This window comes from Cydia strobilella, chromosome 12 (genome assembly GCF_947568885.1).
Source record: "Cydia strobilella chromosome 12, ilCydStro3.1, whole genome shotgun sequence".
Classification (NCBI taxonomy): Eukaryota; Metazoa; Arthropoda; class Insecta; order Lepidoptera; family Tortricidae; genus Cydia; species Cydia strobilella.
The window spans coordinates 172,356-193,290 of NC_086052.1; the positions used below are offsets into that span (position 1 = coordinate 172,356).

The following is a 20,935-nucleotide window of genomic DNA, read 5'->3' on the forward strand; positions in this document are numbered from 1 at the left end:
AATATCTGAACACGCACTCTAACGCCCTGACAATAGAGGCGTGTCCAGATATTGTGAGCGCCTGAGCCGCTCCGATATATCTGATGGCGACTGTACATATAACTTTTCACACGACCACCTATCAGACCAGATGAACGTGGTCGGACTAGTGATCTCTCAATTAAGTTTCTGATTGAGATCGAACGTCACAAGCGGTATTGGACGAAGATAGTAATTATACACTATGACGCGGCGGTTTCGTGGTCATCGCCTCGCCATCGCCACCGCGAATCTGGCGCATGGGTGCAATACTTGTGTGTGGCACGTTCGAATACAGAAATATGTATGCGGAAAACGCGATCACAAAATGTTTATTCACACAACTCTATTTTTCTCTTTGGTAATCTACAGAGATCGATGTATCAAATTTACGAATCGATTTTTTATCACTTTGTCTCGTGCACAATGATTATGTAATGATATAGAGTCCGTCTAAGCTAACTTTGCATCGATTTAAACAAAACAGATCGAGGGAGCGTCATTATAAACATAATTATTTCCATAGAAATTACACATAAATGATGACAATACACTTTATCATTAACATGCCATGCAGAGTTAGCATGGTCCGACTAATCTAACAATATCAATTATTTAAGTAACGAACTAATGCACTATACACAATTACATAAAGTTCGCTCTGTATACCTAATAGAAAATTGAACATTTCAGCCTTGACCCACGACCACGACCCACCTCTCCTTATTGAGACGTAACACTATAAATAATAAATAATAAATAAAAATGTTATTTATTTAGGTATCAACCCATTACATAAAGAATAATTATTGTATTAATCTAATTTATACATTCTAATCTATATTAAATTTTACTATTCTAAACTAAACTAAACTAATTAATATAAACTAGTAATGTAACTGATGAATAAGTTTTTGGCAAAATTTTCATTTCTGGTACAAGCTTTTATCGCTGACTGTACTTTTCTTTCCACAGGCAACTAATACTCATCGAGACTATTCCAAAAACCCCAAACACAATTAGGTTGCGTTGTTTTATCACAGAGTTCCTATGGCCAACACCTGTCTCCAGCATCAGATCAACTCGATGGTACCATAATATTGCATTGTCACCCGATTTACATATGTATGCAAATTTTCAGCTTCATCGGAAACCGGGACGTGGGTCAAATTTAACTTGCAAGATTTGACCCTTACAAACATGTTACATACATACTTACATAGGTACATTGCAAGTTAAATAAAAGCTTGTAAAAAGAATATCTAACTTTGTTTGTATGCTAATAATCAGACACAGGTAATGTGCAATGTGCAGTAAATCAATTATATATTTTGACTAGCTTTTGCCCGCGACTTCGTCTTCGTGGACTTAGTAACCGCAGCTAGAGTAAGAATAGCGCCTGGAAAAATTTTCATAGCAATCTAAATTTGAGCATATTATGCACACAAATCAGCAGACACTTCGTTAATTATCTCAATTCCACCCCGCTTTTTACTTTCTTAAGGGATGATTTTCGGGATAAAAACAATCCTATGTCCTTCTCAGGGACTCAACCTATCTCTATGCCAAATTTCATCTAAATCGATTCAGCGATTTAAGCGTGAAGAGGGAACACACAGACAGACAGACTTTCGCATTTATAATATTAGTATGGATATGGATTTTAAGGGGCCCACTGACTATCAGTCCGCCGGACGATATCGGCCTGTCGGTTGTTCGGAACTGTCAAATTTTTGTTCTAACTGACAGGCCGATATCGTCCTGCGGACTGATAGTCAGTGGGCCCCTTTAAGGACTCAATTTTCTTAGGAAAAAAGACGTAGCCGACGTAGGTGCAACACAATTAAGGATCCAGCTGCAACTAATTGCAGCGGACATAATTAACTCGCAACGCATTTCTCGCTTTCTAATAGCCGTGCATTTCCGTGCTGCACAGTTTGTAAACATGACTGAATCATTTCGGCAAATTAGCGATCAAAGTATCCCGCTGATGAGACCGTTTCATTGATTTATTATTTCTAAATGGATATTTAGCGAACACAAATGTTCTATGCAGGGTAACTGACAATTTGTAAACCTTCTTGCCATGATATAAGGCCTACTGAAGGTCAGTGAGTACGCGTGAAATATTGTAGTTTAATTTATGAGTCACCGTCAGTTTATGAGTTTAATCAACTCTATTATTAACTGATGCAGATTCAGAGTCCGAATTTACAATCATTACTAATAGCAACGCTCTTAACTGACCTTCGGTGGAGCTTATATTCTTGCTATAAAGTTTACCGTAAAATGGGGTTATCTTGATTCGCCGGGATTTATCATCGATTTTTGAGGAATAGGGAGTTTATTGTTGAACGCGAAGCGCATTTTATGATGTGGTTCAGGTTGGCATGCTTAACAGAAATAGATGACAAAAGCGTTCAGAAACGAATTCCTTATAGTTTTAAAATCGATGATTAATGTTACCCCACGGAACAAAGTAACCCCAGTTTACTGTGCTTATTGTTTTGTTAGAATTATTAGGTAACAGTAACACTAACAGTGTCGACGATTATGATACAATCGTGATCTTGTGAAATCGCTAATTTAACAGTTATCGAAAGTATGACCTGTCTTTGACTTTGTATTAGATGCCAGGTGGTAGTGGTACAGTCGAGTGAAAAAATGCATACTTATTTACGAACTCAACTTCAACTGTACTGCTAGCCCCAGTACCAACTGGGGCTCAATCTAACTTATCTTAATAATGGCTCATCTTTGTATAGATTCATCTGTGTCCTGCTTCTCGAGATGTCTTTTATCATGGCCATGTCTCGTAATGTTTATCGGTACAGTCGAATATCGAATTGTGCTTAGACCGTATGACCGCTCGGGCTTCGAACTGAAGCACCATCGTGCACACTGTTAACTGACATTTAGTAAACCTTATTGCCTATACATAAAGTCCACTATTGGCCAGAGAAGATGTTGTTAGTAATTACGATCAATCACCGCTCGTATTAATTTTGATCAATTGTCTGTGGTACGTGATTGATCGGTACTTGTGAATCTAATGGAGTATGCCGCTAATAGAGTAGCGGTTATCAAGATCTCACTAATGTACAGTCGGAACTATTGAACCTATATACCTTATTTTATAATGGACTGCTGCGGAGAACAATAAGGAACAACTGCTTTAGCTTTTTGAGAAGTTTTGTTGGTACCATCATCCATTATTTTTCTCACCTCATTTTATCCTCCTAGTCCTCTCTTTCGGACCTTCATAGCAACACTCTTATCTGACAATTGCAATAAGGTAGTCATGAACCTTTTGAAGGTACAGTAGCGGCAAATAATCTATCATATTATTTCAGATACATTGGCTTAATTTTTTCGGTAATTTCTCAAAATCAGCTTTAGCAATTTCGATGAAATTTACAATATAATGTAATGATTCGATTTAATTTTCAAACCAGAGGCTAACGAGGGCGAAACATCGATCCATCTAGGTTTTATTGTTGGTAAGATTCGCTTTTGAGTGGTTTCAAATAAGAAATTGAATAACATACATTAATTGGTGTGTGTGAAGTCCCCAATCCGCATTGTGCTAACGTGGCTGCCTGTTGCCACGTGCAGTGAGACGTAATTATATATATATATATATATATATTATGTGTATACACCGTGTTTTTTTTTTCGTTAAATTCGACACGTTGCTTGGTACATTAATAGAAGCTACCTGGTATATCGCTTTTTGTAAAATTCGAAGAAAATATTTTTTTTCCTTTTTCATACAAAATAAATGAATATTACATTGTAAAAGGTCCTTTAGAGTTACGTAAAAGTTAGTGTGACACATAATGAAAGAAAAGTAGGTAATGTCGCAATTGTCAAACTAACTCAACTCAGTAACCTTCTTGTAAACTCTTTACTGACGAAACTTAAAAAGTAAATAAAATTTGAAGGCAATGAAGAATCTTTTACACAGGCTCAGAAATTAAATTTATTTATTGAATATCTCAAAAACTGTAAGAGTTAAAATACTAGTTTCTTAGAGAAATTAACTTTATTTAACCTGAAGAATCTCCCCTTAAAATTAACGGAAATCAAAAATAACACGGTGTATATGGGACGTAATGATGATACAATCATTGTTTATATGATATAAAGTCTAATTTCACGAAATTTCGAATGAATGCCTGCATAAAAATGGCAATATGATAGATTATCTGTCGCAACTGTATTCATGAAGGTCCGAAAGAGAGTCCATTAGATGAGACGACGAACTGACCACTGTGATGATCCTTGTCAGTTGCTGTTTGTGCATGATATAGATAGACTAATGCCGTTATTCATTAACGTCTGTCAACTCTAACAAGCTGTAGATGTACGTTTGTTCCTATCTGTCATTATGGCATTAGTGTTTGTTAGAAAGAAAAATTAAATACGACTGTACAAAAACTGACTATTACACGTTTGTTCTCGCCGCGTCATTTGCGTTGAATGTATTACAATTGTTTCGTTTTTTGTACATAAACATAACGAGGCTTAACTTAAGTCAGATAAACGAGGAGTGATAAAGAATATAAACAAACGGGTTGTATAAACAAGAGCACTTTCACACTGTTTTAGATGTGATACATTTTCATGTATCATTGTAAAAACTCAACGAAAAGTGAATAAAAACTGCCGTGAAATTGGTAGTTCAATGTTATGAAAGGTGCCTAATAGTAATTCTAATTTTCATCAGTCTTGCCAAGGTCTTTTGACGCAAGATTGTTTATAATATTGTCTTGTGTTACCGCGATAGTTACTCATGAAATAAAACTATGAAAACGGATTATATCGCGTATATTGATCGCGCAAGATTGTTTAATTTTAAAAATGTTCCTTTTCCCTACTTTACTTGTTATTGTAACCAAATCTAACCAAAAATTTGTTTGCTTGTCAACAGTTCGCAGCTACGACAAGCACGACAAATGCGGCCTCGTGTGGATCCCCCGCGTCGTCGCGTACCGCTGCCGCACGTGCGGCATCTCCCCCTGCATGTCCATCTGCCGCGAGTGCTTCCACCGCGGCGACCACTCCACGCACGACTTCAACATGTTCCTGTCGCAGGCCGGCGGCGCGTGCGACTGCGGCGACAACTCCGTCATGAAGGAGGACGGGTGAGCGTACAGTAGACACGGGCATCTCGCCCTGCATGTCCATCTGCCGCGTGTGGCTCATCTGACAAAGATCCTCTGTCTCCATCTCAATTAATTTTGGCAATGCTATGTTGGAGCATCAATTCTCTTATAGTTTCCAACAGGGCCCCTGAATCTTACAGAAGCGCAAGACTATATGCAACGTCAACTGCTTTGCTGTTATCATCCCCCATTATTATCATTATATAGGTACATACCTAGAAGCGGCATTACAACGGATGGTTCAGTTAGATGTTAGATTTCTTTCTCACTGAGGCGGAGACGAACCAAGATGAGAGGCATCAATCAACCAATAGCATTGGTTGTAATCTAGCAGAGCAGAGAAATGATGTGGATAACCAATACTATTGAATCAACATTCCTCTCATCTCCACTCCTCTTCGCCCTCTCAGTGGAAAGGCAGTCTTAGTTAGCTATATTATATCAGGTAGTTAATGAATAAAATAATGAGCGAGAAAAACAACGCGTCATGCAACTTATACGTTCGAGTTGAATAACGTTATTAGCTGTCAAACATCGGTGTTAATCTGTTAATAGACAATGAATGAATATAGACATTCTGTAATAGTACCGTACAAAACTGCACCGCAGGGCTTGATATTTTTCACTAGACATTCTATCGTAAACAGTCCCTCGTGGTCGCAAAAATGGCCGCCTGCCAGTTGACAAAATAGTTATAATCCGATACTAGTTTATGCGCGGGTGACTTCATCACTGCAAATATCTGCGCAATGCGGTCTGTCGATGCCACAATGCGCAGTGAATATGTAAAATGACTGGTCATTTACTAAAGTTATTCAATGCATCTTCACAATTTGTACTAACATTAACACTTTACTTACCATAGGCGGACCTTAAGTGTTTGCAATAAGGTTTATGAATGATTATTTAGCTGTATGGACGATGTTACGGTCACCTCACCTCACCATAATAATATGTACAGTCAAGGGCATAAATATATATACATTCCCAAAGTTTCAAAAATATGTGTACGCACTTACACCTTAGACAATAAAGTCGTGTTTACATATTTTTGAGCCATTTGTCTGGATCGATATTTTTGCCTTCGACTGTACCGTCGAAAATCCAGTCACTGGCGCGGTTAGTCATAAGATGACACATGACAAAACACTGATTCAGTGATTATAAAACTCGCATCAAAACATTGAAATATTGTAATTTATGAGACTGTACGTAGATGAATTGATATTTCTTTATGTATAAGCAGATATTCACTCGAATTTAGATCTCGTAACGTAATCGAATGGGCTCTCGAAGTGTCATTTAACATCTGGAAAATAAAATCATTTTCAGTAATCCTGTGGAGAGATTGGCGTCACAATTAAGACAAAGGCAAAGGCCGTTCAAAGGATCTTAAATATGACGTTGAGTTGTCTCTTGCATATTCGAGCGATGTCGGAAAGTCTATTTATGTTTGCGGATATAATTATTACTGTTCGCGGTAGGTCTTTGTGACTTATTTCTTCAATATCGCTTTATCATCGGTTCGCCGTGACCCACTCTACGGGCACAAACAGGATCGCCTACACGATATTAATATGGCGTTGACTCTGTGGTCACCGGGATTGGTTATTGATGTGCTTCCATATTGGTCATACTTCCTACTCTGTTGGTAGGTCACACTCGCAACACAAGCAAAGATGAAGGAGTCTTGTATGAGTCATAAGCATAAGAGATATACGGTCGCGTGTCTTTAAGGCTGTAACACACCATCGCACCGCACCGCACCGCGACCTTAGAGCAGTTCTAGGAATAGGTAGTACTGGCGTGGTACAAAAAAATGAAAAACATGGAAATATGGGACACTTGGCAACACTGGCGCACGTGTGCGGCAATCTGTAAGGTAGGATCGCACCGTTTTGACGGTACGGTGCGATAGTGTGGAAGCCCACGCCAGTACTACCTATTCCTTGAACTGCTCCAAGGTGCTGTGCGATGGTGTGTTACGGCCTTTAGCATGGCTTCATTTATGATGCAATTATTTAAACGTATGGATTATTTCCTATTGAAAGTACTTATCTATTTGGAAGTTGGAGCGGGACAACGTTATGCGCGTATTATAGCGACATTCCGCTCGCTCGCTCGACGTGCGAATCGGACGCAGTGTGCCATGCCCCATGTAAATACTGTAATAAACAGTCGTTATTATGATGTGCCATTGCTAAGTAAATAGGTACATTCAGTACATTGTTGGTATTGTTGCTAACGGCAACTCGCTATAAGATTAGGTTATAAATTGTCAGGCAATTGTGACGATGAGGTAACGGGGAGGTAAGTAGGTACCCACCTACTTACCTCCCCGGTAAACAGACGTTTAAGCACCTACCCATTTATTTCATCGAGCTAAATAAACGTTAATAATATTTGGCAAACAATTGCTGTTGCTAGTTAACCTGATAATATGAATATGAAAACATAAATTGCTACTTGGAATCTAAAGTCTTAAGGCGGTTCCCTGAGCCAGAAGGCAAAAAATCTCCTTATATGATCATGTTTTTCTAAGAGGCGTTGATATTCGTAGACGTGGAAAAAATATATGTAGTTCTTGTTATATTATCTTTAACAACATAGCTTCCGATACACGAATTATGACACTTCGCTCGATACAATTAATTCCCAAAGTAACCTCTAACTCGGACTTTTAATCCAACTTTGCTCGGTTATTTATTATGTGATACTATAAACAAAAAAGAGGAAAAAACAATCTTAACTTAAATAGTAATTTCATAGCTTTCGAATTTCGATATTGTAAGGTAACGTTTTTAAAATAAATAAAAATCAACAAAATTCGATCAAAATTGACACTTGGCGCGCATGATCTTTCCCGTTCTTTCTTGCGAAATGTGACAGTGACAGCGGCAAACCGATGGAACAGCCTTAAAGGGGCCCACTGACTATAAGTCCGACGGCCGATATCGGCCTGTCAGTTAGAACAAAATTTTGACAGTTCCGAACAACTGACAGGCATATATCGTCCGGCAGACTGATAGTCAGGGCCCATTAAAGGGAAGGGGGGTTGTCCAAGAGGAAGGTTTATATGTATAATTTGTAAAGATTTTGTGTAAATTAGTTGAACTATGTGCGAAGCCGGGGCGGGTCGCTAATAGTTTCATAATAATTTCAAGAGATGGGAAGGGATTTTTTCTATTGTATTGTTTAATAATACTTCTATAGAAAAAAAAAAACATTTGACTTAGTGGCATCACGTAAACGTACTAAGATCATTTGATCAACCAAGTTTTACGGGTCTAAAATGTCTATTACTGCATTTCCTGAGAAGAGAGCGGAGGCTGACTGCCTACCGCAAATGAGGAGTGTCTTTTCAAAAGGGTTTATTTCGCTATGAAAACCATACAAAAAATAAGCCTTGCGTGTCTTTTCTTAAGGCTTTTTTTTGTATGGGTTTCATATGTCGAATATCGAAAGTTCGTATTCTGTCTCTGTCGTTCGAATATACAATATCAAAAGTGGTTGATAACGAATCGAACCCCCAAGGTTAAACGTTGCGACACTTGCGACCTAGAATAACTGTAGGTCGCGACCTTCGCCTCGAACTCGGATCTAATTTGGTGGACCTTGAAATTGCATTGTCTGTCGTCGACTAAAAGTTAAATAATTATTAGCATATAACAATTACATCAGTACCTTGTACAATCAAGGATTTGCCACACTGGATGCGTTCTGCGGGCAGCGGTCAGGTCAAACTTCAACTTCAAAGGTTGCTATATCAATGTTGTTCATACATAATGCGGGTTTCACCTGACCGCTGACCGCAGAACGCATCCAGTGTGGCAAATCCTTCAGCGTCAGAATAAGCGTATCAGACTATGTGCCAAAAGTATCTACCAATATTTGATAGGTCAACAAAAATAGATGTCTCTATATGTAGAATGAAAGTATCCGTAGATTTAATGCTCAGTAAAAGGGGTTTAGCACACAAACCACTGCTTGCTTTGACATTTCTTTTATTACATTGATATACAGGATTAATTATAAGATTACAAAGAAGATCAAATCGAACATAACCTCGGGCTCACGCCTGCCACCAAATCTGACAGTTCAGACAGTTCTCTCTAAAAACTAAAATGACCATAGATACAACAATCAAAAGTATAAAGCCAGGTACATACTACATGTAATTATCAGTAGTATTAGGCTACATATAGGATATTAACTATTGTGATGCTTACAAGAATAATTAAACTGCTGCAGATGTTAATAACAAAACTTCCGTGAGACAGATTAATAACTGCAGATGCTTTTGAACGTGAACTCGAGAGATGTATCTCTATTTGGAAAACTGTACAGATATTATTTACGAAGAGCAAATGAAAATATGGGGTGAGCGCCTTCTAACAATGTTCATAACAAACACAAGGAGAATATCCTGCAATGCAACCTTCCTACTTGAACTGTACCTACATCATCATCAGCTTAAGAAACTAAGTGGTAAAGGGTTAAAATAGTACATTTTACAACTAGTGTGAAAAGACATTTCACACGTGTTGTAAACGACGTTTTTAATACAATTGCGAAAAAATAATAAATTAATATATCATTAGTAGAATCATACCACCAAACCAAACCAAAACCAAAAGTACCTATACAGCCCGCGATACGCGAGCTGCCGCAGCCCGCGATACCTTCATACTCGTGCGCGCCCCGGCCGCGGCCGCCGCGGGCCCGGCGCGGGTTGGTCAACGACACCTCCTCATAACTCATGAGGCCCTGGTACCTGCTCAAGCTAAATTACATTTTAACTGCGTTTCGAAAGTATAGTTTGGAACTAAAAAGTAAAAAGCACTAGTTCGAGAAATTGAGCTTCTCGCACGCTACGCAGCCACAAAAAGTACCACTTTTTGAGCAACTGTATTAAAAAGTTATCTAAACATTCTAAACACATATCGCTGCCAGTCCATCAATTATTCCCATTGAGGTGACTATGTACATAGATTGAAAGATCCTCCTATTTACTTCTTTGCCTATGTTGTGGCCTATCATCATAACAATCCAAAGGCTTAAAGATCATTCCTAATCGGCTGATTGTGTTTTGACAACTGCCAAAATTCCAGGACAAACTGAAATTGGTTCCGTGACAACAACTATTATTTACATGAATTAGCAAATAAGCCGACTACATATCTTTAGCAGACAGCGAGAAATGCTCAAGGCCGCCGCGAAGGTCTAATGTCAAATCAAGTTCAACCGGCAGCTTGCTCTGTCCAACGCCTTCGGTTTATCGTCCGTCTCGCTTTTACACACGTGCCGAGAGGTCCATATTCGTAGTTTTAATAAAAAGAAGAGTTTTGTCTCATGTTTATATTTTATTATAGGTACGCTACGTGAATTATAATTTATAATTTTATTGCTACCTAAAAGCCTCTAGGTCGTCAAAAGTGAAACACTAAATGTGTAAATACGAATGTTTCAGGGTTCAGTATATTGATCTAATGTTTCAGAAAATGGTCTTAACCTTAATAGAAAATTAGTTTTAAGTTACCAAAAGTCTTTTACAGAAAGACAGCAGGCGTTTTCTTGTAATTAATCTGTTAGTCAACTACCATCTATCTAATAGTGTTTATTTATGAAATTAAATGTATAGGAAATACACATTTGTATAAACAGACCCGCTCGCCTCCTGCCCGCCTACCGTAGCCGCAGAAACCTACCTCGTGCTAATCACCATAAATATGGTCGTTTGTATTGTACCAACAAACGGCCATAGAGTCAAATCTGCCTTGATCACGAAAAAACGATTCAGAGCGATTTCTGAAAGTTGTAAGCTGACAAGCGTCAGCACTTACCACCAAAACACGTTCGCTTGAAGCATTTTGAGTGACCAGTTACTAATGAAAAATGTTTGGTGTTACAGATTCTGCAGCAACCATGGAAACAAGTGCCCGCGACCAGGCACCGCGCCCGCCGAACTCATGTGCGTGGCTGAAGCCATGATGCCACGTCTCATACTCAGGCTACTCCAGCACTTTAGAGAGAACAGGTAATTTACATAAATATAGGTACTAACATTACAGCCCTGTTCAACCTTCCACCGGACCGGATCGTAAAGTCAGCATCAATCAATAGATAGTGACGGCCAAAGTATTAAGCTACAGTTTAGCCTATTGTGACGGAAGGGTAACTACGGAACCCTACACTGAGCACAGGGACCGGACAACCCTTTCCGCGATAAAACCCTTTCAATGGGCGACACTTAAATACGGCTAACACATTGAAAGACTTTCCCTATTGAACTGCAAGCCCATTCATACCCTTACCTTTGACTAACCCTTACCGAAAAGCTAACCAAAAATAAGGCTAGCTCTTAATAAGGGTTACCCTTATCTTTAAGCGCTTTTTATAAAGGTTTCCCTTTGCGTGAAAGAGACAGGATTAGTATATATCTACGGTAGTGTATGAAAAGGAAAGAAAATACGTGTCTAGTCAAAGAACGCCGCCGTCGCCGCCGACGATCGCTCGGATTCGAAGTAATGTGTGCTTTATGAACAAGGTAGACGACTTAAATTAGCACGCTTATATGCTAAAAGGGAAGCCCTTTATAAGGCTAACCCTTATAAGCAATATGCAAGGTGTTGGTGAGCGGATGATAAGGGTTTTGTAAGGGTATTTGGGCTACCGATTACTCAAATGTGGTAGCTTTATATAAGGGTTTTTAAAACCAAAACAAAGGGTTTCGTCTGGCAAAGGGTATGGTGAGTTAAGCCATATGCAATACCCTTATAAAACCCCGATAAGGGATAGCGGTCCGGTCCCTGCTGAGCATGGCCCGACATGCTCTTGGCCGGTTTTATTGGTTTGACACCACTCTAACCTACCTACCTCTCTCTAATCCCCTCTAACCTAACTCTACTCTACCTAATTTTATCAAATATCAAGAACTCCATGCGGAAAACTTATAATTTTACTTGCTATTCAGTATTCCCCGTGCTAGAACTGATAGTGTTTAATTGTGAGGTACTTCGACTACAAGTTATTAGAGAGTGAAAAGTATGCAAGCTATTGCCATTAGAAGCGTTAGGAAATCCTGTGATTCGTATATGTCGACATTATATTGGTGACTGGGTGTCCGACCTCGTGGGCCGGCACAATTTATTGGATTAAAAAAAATGATACAAAGGCTGGTTCAACGTGCAAACATGGAGATTTTATTGAGATTGAGAATAGCCATTTTGTTTTCTTTTTTTTTTTAATCTAAACCGAGCTGTTTGAGGTACCAATAAAAACTTAAAACAATACATATAACGCTCAAACACTGGGTTTGATTGTTTTCACGTGTTATGCGCAACGCATTCTGAACCATTTCTAACACATATGTACCTTCTCGGCTGGATACAGATTCCATAGAGATAGCTATTCGAACCGAAACACGTGCGCTGTTTAGATACATTATGTATAAGGTTAGCAGGGGTCAGGTAAACAGCTTATCTCTGCTTTGCTCTTTCACAACACAAGTCACGTTTGTCACACATTCGAATAAAAATATGACAAGTAAAACGTTTGAAAAACTATGACCCCAATATGACACATGCAGTCGATCTCCTAATTCCTAATCGAACGTTATCGGCGCAGCGTGTCCACGATTTGTTCTCGTATAATGCATTTTGTAAAAGACAAATTGCAGTATTGTTCTCTTGCTGGAGCTTTTCAGCGACGTAGAATGTATGCGTTGTTTACATGAGACTTATAGCGAGATATTGTTTATAGATGTAGTACACATGTTTTTAACCTTTTCGACGCAATGTCAAACACAAAAGCATATGCATATGCATGTAGGTCTATGTTGATCTGTGGTCTATGACCGATTAATCGGTCTTTGGCGTCAAACCTACGGTGCATATATATATCGGTAATTGGCGTCTAAAAGGTTAAGAGTTTACTTCGTTGGTGGATTTAGATAATACTTATTCCGAAAATGATTCTTTAGTAGATTGCCATTTGATAATCTAGGAGGGAAATTAAATCTTGTATTTGTCCAGGAGAATTCTTGTCAACGATACTAGTGGTTACAAGAGATGGTTTCGTAAATAAACACCCAGTTCCCAAGAAACTCATATGTATAGTCGCGCCATCAGATTTATCTGAACACGCACTCTATCGCCTTGACAATAGAGGCGTGTTCAGATATTTGTAAGCGCCTTGACCGCTCCGATATATCTGATGGCGACTGTACGAGTCAGAATCGGAACCTAAACCTCTGGGTTGAATATGTGCATGAACATTTGTCATTGGAAGAGTCTTAGTTCCTTTATTAGAGATTAATACATAGGGTTACATTTCTCTTCATTGAAATGCCTCTGATTTTTATTGCAATGCAGCGGCATGCATTTGCAATCGAGGTCGTCATGGCATTACCATAACGTTACCGTGATACAGTTACATAAACCGATAATCCTCTCGCTACGCCGGACTTTTTCAGCGTCACTTGAATAAGAATTCCGAGCTTTTTGATCGGGGTTTGTTACATTTGGTTATCAATGACAAAAATCATCTTTAGGCTATAATTTATAGGCCAAAGTTACGCGACGGGGCGTCAAACTCATCAATTGAGCAAGTTTATCACATTATAAAAGGTTCAACCCCGATAAAAAGTAGTTACGAAGAAGCCCTACAAGTGAGCTTGAGGTTTCGACGTGTGCTTTTAACCCCACCCTAGCCACTCACGCGTCTCACTTTACGATGCTGGGTCATACGAGTAAACTTGTAGTTTTCTTTCTTTGTGTATTTTAGTTTAAAAACTACTTAGAAGTCCCCTTAATGGAGTTCTAGAGGGCATCTAAATATTCCCTTGCAAGCACCTTTCGAATCCCACCGTCTACAGTTTGTAATGCGTACCGTTCTTGTTCCAGCGACCAACCCTCGGGCCAAGCACAACCCACGTCGAACAGCTACCGCATAGCAGTCCAAGAGTGCGAGGGCTACGTGCAAATGCTCATGGAGTTTAACAACATGGGCGACCTGATGCGCTCCGCCATGACCAAGGCGCTCATCAACCCTCAGGTATATACCGTCATATTGTATCTTTAATCAAATATATTTTCAGGGATCTGAGGCCCATAGAAACAGTCCAAGCATCACATGGCGACCCTGCCAGGATATGTAATTTCTAGCATACATACATTATCGAATTTAAATTATCGTGAGACATATTAACTTAACTAGCGGTTTCACTCACGTATTTTAAGTCACTCGGGCGACATGTCGTAACTGCTACTCACTCAGGCACTGTTAGTGCTTGAAAATTGTGACCTAGGCTCTCCGAAACATGTCACGCGAGTGACTGAAAACACGTGAGTGAAACCGCTAAGTTAGTTAAGATATATACATTACTTATTACATTAAATACATACATTATAAATACGTACATTTAATGTTACTGTTTCGATACAGAGTTTATATACAGAGTCAGACTTACAGCCAGAGTAGGTTAAGTAGTCATAGTGCCAGTTGCACCATCCGCACTTGACAGACTGATCAACGTCACCCGGCGCGCCACGGTGGTTTACTATGAAACTTTCCATACAATAAAATTTAGCGAACTCTTTAACGATGTCAAACAAACAGTTTGGTGAAACCGACTCATAGTCCGTAATGGCATTGGTTATAATAACTTATAATATAATAACTGAGTGGTGCGGAAGAATGAGGAAAACCACAGGTTTATTATTTACGAATCAGGTTGCGGTTTAGCCTTATACAAACAAACACCAAGCTAGTTGGGTTGACAGATGGTTAGATGTATAGTCTTCTGCAATAATATGTTACACAATGAAGACTGCAAAAATATCTGACACGATCTTATTTGTAGAGCCATATTAAGAACGTGTCACAGACTTTTGCGGCTTTCGAAGAGTATTTTAACTATTGGAGGGCTTTTAAACTTTGCATTAAGGTTTATTAACATGATTTTGATGGATATAACAAAGCTAATGTCCTAAGTAAGATATGTTTATGTTCAAAATTTAGAAAAATTTAAATCGGGTTCGAAGGACCAGAAAATGTGGCATAAAGCATAAAGCCAAGTGGACGTGTATTAATTGTGTGCTATAATAACCCAAATGAAACTAACTTGGCTTACCGGTGGTTTCGGGTCTGCTGTTGGTGGCTGCTTCCTGGTTCTTTCTTGATATTTATAATTAGGGAACACTTAATAAGTTTGGTTTTTACTGAATATTGGAAAGCAGCTCTGGGTACTGGAGGCCTTGACTTTTTCTTTCGTATATGACATCCATTATATGTCACTTTATAGACTAGACAATCTTAAACTCTTGACCGCCTGTTGTTGTGTTACATAGTTATAATTTTATTTTTAATTTCTTTGTAATTTGACATGTAAATTGTATTGTTATTGGTGCAATAAAGAATTTTTACTTACTTACTCTTGTTTTTTTACAGATGTACAGAAACTTGGTGGAGCCGCCCTTCCCTGAGACAGAGTACGGCGGCTACATGGCCGAGTCGAACCGCACCTACGAGAAGGCGCTCGACTCTTTCCCGGCGCCCGAGTATTTTCCAGACGAGTACGTTATTATACAAGTATTTTTCTTATATCCATACTTATATCCAGTTATTTGCGGTATTATATAGAAGACTATTTGATTAATATGACTGTCTTGTGTGTTGCAGATACCGCCACCTACCCGCGCTCGCGCCACGGCTGTCCCACAACACATTACTAGACGAGTTCATCTTCTGGACTTTCAAGTACGAGTTCCCGCAGAACGTGGTCTGCTTCCTGCTAAACATGCTGCCCGACCAGGACTACAAGGTGAGCTTATTGCGGAGGGATTACCAGAAGAATAAAATGATTAACATTACCAGTGCCACCCCACCATGGTTAAGCTCAACTCTCCTATTTTCTCACACACATGCAACTGGCAGGCAGCTTTCCAAACAGATACATAAGTAGTGTCATCAGCCCTTCGCCAGAAGCCACTTGATAAGTTTAGACTGAAGTCTACGGTTTCATAGTTTTTTGTAAATCCAATCCAAGTCATAAGAAATGATCATACGTACTTGTTGCATGATTGTACGCACTAACTGTCTAAAACCCTGTAACCCTGTTTTTTTTTTGTTTTATCTTCTTGTATTGTGTATGACTATGTGAGTGGCAATAAATCATTATTCTATTCTATTCTAAAAACTAGATCCGTACGAAATAGGCGGATTGACGGCGGAGCACCATGGTCATAAAACTGTCGTCAACCGCATCAAATGGCGCCCGCCCTCTTAATTACTCATATTTTGTTTATTAGATTGAACACATCACTCTAGCTAGGCTCTCTATCTAATATCATAATCTAGGGTAGAAAAATCGCAGACATTAACCAATGATATTTGTTTCAGGAGCACCTAACGCGCACATTCGTGATGCACTACGCGCGCATCCCCCTCGTGCTAGAAGCCGCCGGCGACCCCGACATGCTCTCCAACCGGGTCGTCCACATGTCCGTCCAACTCTTCTCTAATGAAGCTTTGGCACTACGATGCGTCCAACAATTACATCTACTACACGTCATGGTTTTGTCTCTAAAACTGATGATGGGAAAGATTCTCGTACAGAATACCCTTCATGACCCGGAGAAGAACACGCATAAAGTGATAGACTGTACACGAAGAGTGATGAAGGAGCACTGCTACTGGCCTCTCGTGTCGGACTTCAACAACGTGCTGTCGCACAAGAGCGTGGCGCTGGTGTTCCTGCAGGACGACGCTCTCGTCGAGATGTGGTTCCAGTTCCTGTCCATGTTGCAAGGTGAGAGTGAACAGAATACCCTCCACGACCCGGGAAACGCGTAACAGTACTATGGTTCCAATTCCTCTATCCATTAGTAACATTTTACCACGAATTAATAAACTAGTGGATGTGAAATGACTCCTATTTAGTATGAAAACCAGTGTCGCTAAACTCACACATTCATAGCCACGTTAAAATACGTCACACACTTACAAAATTGCTCTGATTCGTAGCAACTTTCCATACCAAAAGGTTATTACCGGTGGACATTTCTCGAACGAATATCAACTGTAGGCTACATGAGTGACGGTTTAAAATATAATGTCGAAGCTATATGACATACGACTCTTTCATTATCTCATTCATCTCACAAAAGCTCGCTCAACGTTCACCTAATACAACTACTCAACACCAGATGGCGTTATTTTATATAATTTTAAATCACTTACTTATTACAGGCGAGAAAAGGCCTAAAAAACCAGTATAAGTAAGGTCTAATTACGCATGGTTTGTTACGGATCTCACGGTCACGTTACACTGGTGTTTTCGAGATCTCTACACGCCTGCGAGTAGCTAACCGTTGGAACTTCTTTCCATTCGACGATATAGGGAGGAGACAGTGTAATCGGAGTGTTTTATCGATATTTGTGTGTTCAGTTAGGTATTGATATTTCATTACCGTATGTTTTAACACGTTTAGATGATACTTTATTTATGATTATAATATAGGTAGTGATAATCGTGATTGTATGAAAAATAATATGTAGTACAGTACAACAAATATCTAACTAGAAATTTGTTTCTTATTAATTGACCAACTAGGTTGTTAATGTGAACATTAAATATATCTTAAAGTCAAACAGATAAATTCAGAGTTCTTTAAAGGTCTATTCACTCGGTATTGCTGTTATTTTGTAATCACAAATCTGCAATTACTTACATAGGTAAGTATTCGTCTTTAACAATATATTTACTTGTAGCAGCATTTAAGGCCAATCTAGACGGGGCAACCTGATTAAATTGTCAAATTAATTGTATGGTGTGAAAGCATACATGAAACTGGCTCATCGATCCCACTTGATTTGATTATAAGATTGTGACCTATCAAATCAGGAAGGGGGGCGGCAAAATTCCAATATTTGACGCTAGTATGCGTGGTACGGAACACTTTTTATTAATTTCGTGAGCCCGAATGTCACTAATAATTACTAAATTAGTAACTAAGTTTTAGGCGTGTGGACGCTAGATGAGATGTATGGCAATTTTATCCCCAGAAATCTTTCTCTAAGAAATGCTCCTAGCAAATGGTGCTATATTTTTGCGGAAACTAATTTTCTTGTCCAGTAGCATTGATCCATTTATTTTTAATATCGGCATCTTGTGGTAACCTACAATAATTAATAATAAAGAAATAGAAAATATAAAACGTTTATTCATGGCACATTGCATGCATTGTACGCATAAGTGCATTAAGTACCTAGTCTAATTATATTAACGATGAAAATATGATGGGTGTAAAAAACAAAAACGTATGTAAAGGAATACGAAGGTTTGAAAGGTTGCCATGAAATGACCCCGACTTAACTTAGTGCTTGATGACCAGCTGCCATATTTACTAAGACATTGATTATCCCAAATAATAATTAAAAACGTGTCTAAAATAATAATTTATTACCGAACCAAACATCAAACTTGAAATATCGTAACTTTAACTTTATCGATATAAATATCGACATTGCGCAGCATCTGAGTAGCGAAGTTATTTGACATTTAGGATAGCGAATATTCCAGATAAACGTAAAGAATAGTGACAAAGGATTGTGAACTCTAAGTTCTAACTGATAAAATATAGATTTACTTAACGAACATTCGTAAATAATGGAAAATAAACAGATTTTTCGTATTTATCGGATTATATTTAAATAAATAACCACCGGTGATAGGAAATACCTCCACGTGAAAGATTTTTTAAACCGCTGTGATTTCTGCAGCTTAATACTGCACAATACGGCATTTTAAATTTAATTATCAATTTTTGTTAGACGAGCGTACGTACGACGTGAATGTCATTCGAGCATGAAGTTTACACAACGAGCATAGTCTGTGCATAAAGTGAGTCGGTCGCTACTAACTGTCGGATAGACGGGAACGCCCACTTGCCATCTCCATCCTACTCCGTGCATTTTACGGGCTTTCGCTTTACGCTGCGCAATACAATATACAACCTCCCTGCAACATTCAATTTGGTTTTACTTGACACTGCAACCATCATCTGCAATGGATTATGTGGCTAATGATGACATGGCATATGCGAAGAGATATGAAAAAGGCCATTGCCATTGGCTATAATTATCAGGCCGTATCGCCCTGGAACTAATCACTTTTTTTGTCCTCCAGGAATGAACGTAAACGTCCGCGAAACAGACGGCCACATCGAGTTCGAGCCGTCCTCCTACTACGCCGCCTTCTCCTGCGAGCTAGAAGCGGCCGCGTATCCCATGTGGTCCGTGCTGTCGCACCTGACGAGTCCGCAGCACGCCCCTCTAGCCAAGCGGATAGTCGCCGCGGCGGCTAACTGTCTGCAAGAGTGGCTCGACGAGATGCAGTGCACCACTCCCCGGGCGCTTCAGGTCAGTACTCAGTAGATATCCCCTTGTCACTGCCCGATCCTGACATATTGCAGCTTTTTATTACGTGTCGTCAATGAAAGATCTCGATGCAAACACGAAGCTGCGAGATGATATGCGAATTAAACGCGTTGCGGTGCGGCGCGGTGTCTTTGTAAGTGTGAGCAAATTGCCCTGCTACATAACCACCGCCATCGCGTCGCATTCGTCGCAAAAGTCAATGTGATCGCGCCCGCTTCCCTTCACGCCGCGTCACCCACGCGTCGAGTGTAGTTTGGTCAGATTAGACTCCTCCGTAGGTTTCTTCCACACCGCGCCGCTTTGCGTAAATATCGTCTAACACGCTTCATTGAAGTAGTTTATTTACGGAAATATTAATAGTGAATGTTTTACCCCCAGAACGGCACCATGCACGCGTCGTTCCACTTCCCGCTGCACCGCTACCTGGCCGCGTTCCTGTGCAGCTGCGTGCGCACGCTCGGCCTGTCGGCGGCGGACGTACTCCCTCCGCCCCGAGTGCTAGCCTTGCTCGCTCACCACCCTCTCCGGGTCCAGGTCAGTGTCATCCAATACATCCGTCGTTCCACTTCCCGCTGCACCGCTACCTGGCCGCGTTCCTGTGCAGCTGCGTGCGCACGCTCGGCCTGTCGGCGGCGGACGTACTCCCTCCGCCCCGAGTGCTAGCCTTGCTCGCTCACCACCCTCTCCGGGTCCAGGTCAGTGTCATCCAATACATCCGTCGTTCCACTTCCCGCTGCACCGCTACCTGGCCGCGTTCCTGTGCAGCTGCGTGCGCACGCTCGGCCTGTCGGCGGCGGACGTACTCCCTCCGCCCCGAGTGCTAGCCTTGCTCGCTCACCACCCTCTCCGGGTCCAGGTCAGTGTCATCCAATACATCCGTCGTTCCACTTCCCGCTGCACCGCTACCTGGCCGCGTTCCTGTGCAGCTGCGTGCGCACGCTCGGCCTGTCGGCGGCGGACGTACTCCCTCCGCCCCGAGTGCTAGCCTTGCTCGCTCACCACCCTCTCCGGGTCCAGGTCAGTGTCATCCAATACATCCGTCGTTCCACTTCCCGCTGCACCGCTACCTGGCCGCGTTCCTGTGCAGCTGCGTGCGCATATTCAAATCGGAACACATCGATATACTGTAAGTATGTGGCAATAACTTGCGAGAGAGATACATCTTCACTTTTTGGCATTCATATTAAAGCTTGCATAAACACTGTGACATTAATGGACAATTATTATTTGAGTTACTTACTTCAAATGATACTTTCTTATAAATCTACTCTGTATTATGTAAGCATCACATTAAATTATTGCGTACTGGT

General features: G+C 40.2%; 1 protein-coding gene across 2 annotated transcripts in view; it reads left to right on the forward strand.

Moving 5' to 3' along the window:
• Nucleotides 1-20,323, forward strand: part of LOC134745887 (E3 ubiquitin-protein ligase Ubr3-like) — a 38,911-nt gene extending 18,588 nt beyond the window's left edge. Inside the window, exons 2-9 of one of the 2 annotated variants that reach the window (XM_063679988.1) lie at nucleotides 4,952-5,165; nucleotides 11,098-11,223; nucleotides 14,090-14,240; nucleotides 15,636-15,760; nucleotides 15,867-16,008; nucleotides 16,587-16,995; nucleotides 19,375-19,607; nucleotides 20,004-20,323. In XM_063679988.1, coding sequence (XP_063536058.1) covers nucleotides 4,952-5,165; nucleotides 11,098-11,223; nucleotides 14,090-14,240; nucleotides 15,636-15,760; nucleotides 15,867-16,008; nucleotides 16,587-16,995; nucleotides 19,375-19,607; nucleotides 20,004-20,288 — 1,685 coding nt within the window. In that variant the 3' untranslated portion in view covers nucleotides 20,289-20,323. Of the gene's footprint in view, nucleotides 1-4,951; nucleotides 5,166-11,097; nucleotides 11,224-14,089; nucleotides 14,241-15,635; nucleotides 15,761-15,866; nucleotides 16,009-16,586; nucleotides 16,996-19,374; nucleotides 19,608-19,997 lie in introns of both variants that reach the window. The other variant, XM_063679987.1, reaches the window with a different exon arrangement.
• The last annotated feature ends 612 nt before the right edge of the window (nucleotides 20,324-20,935 follow it).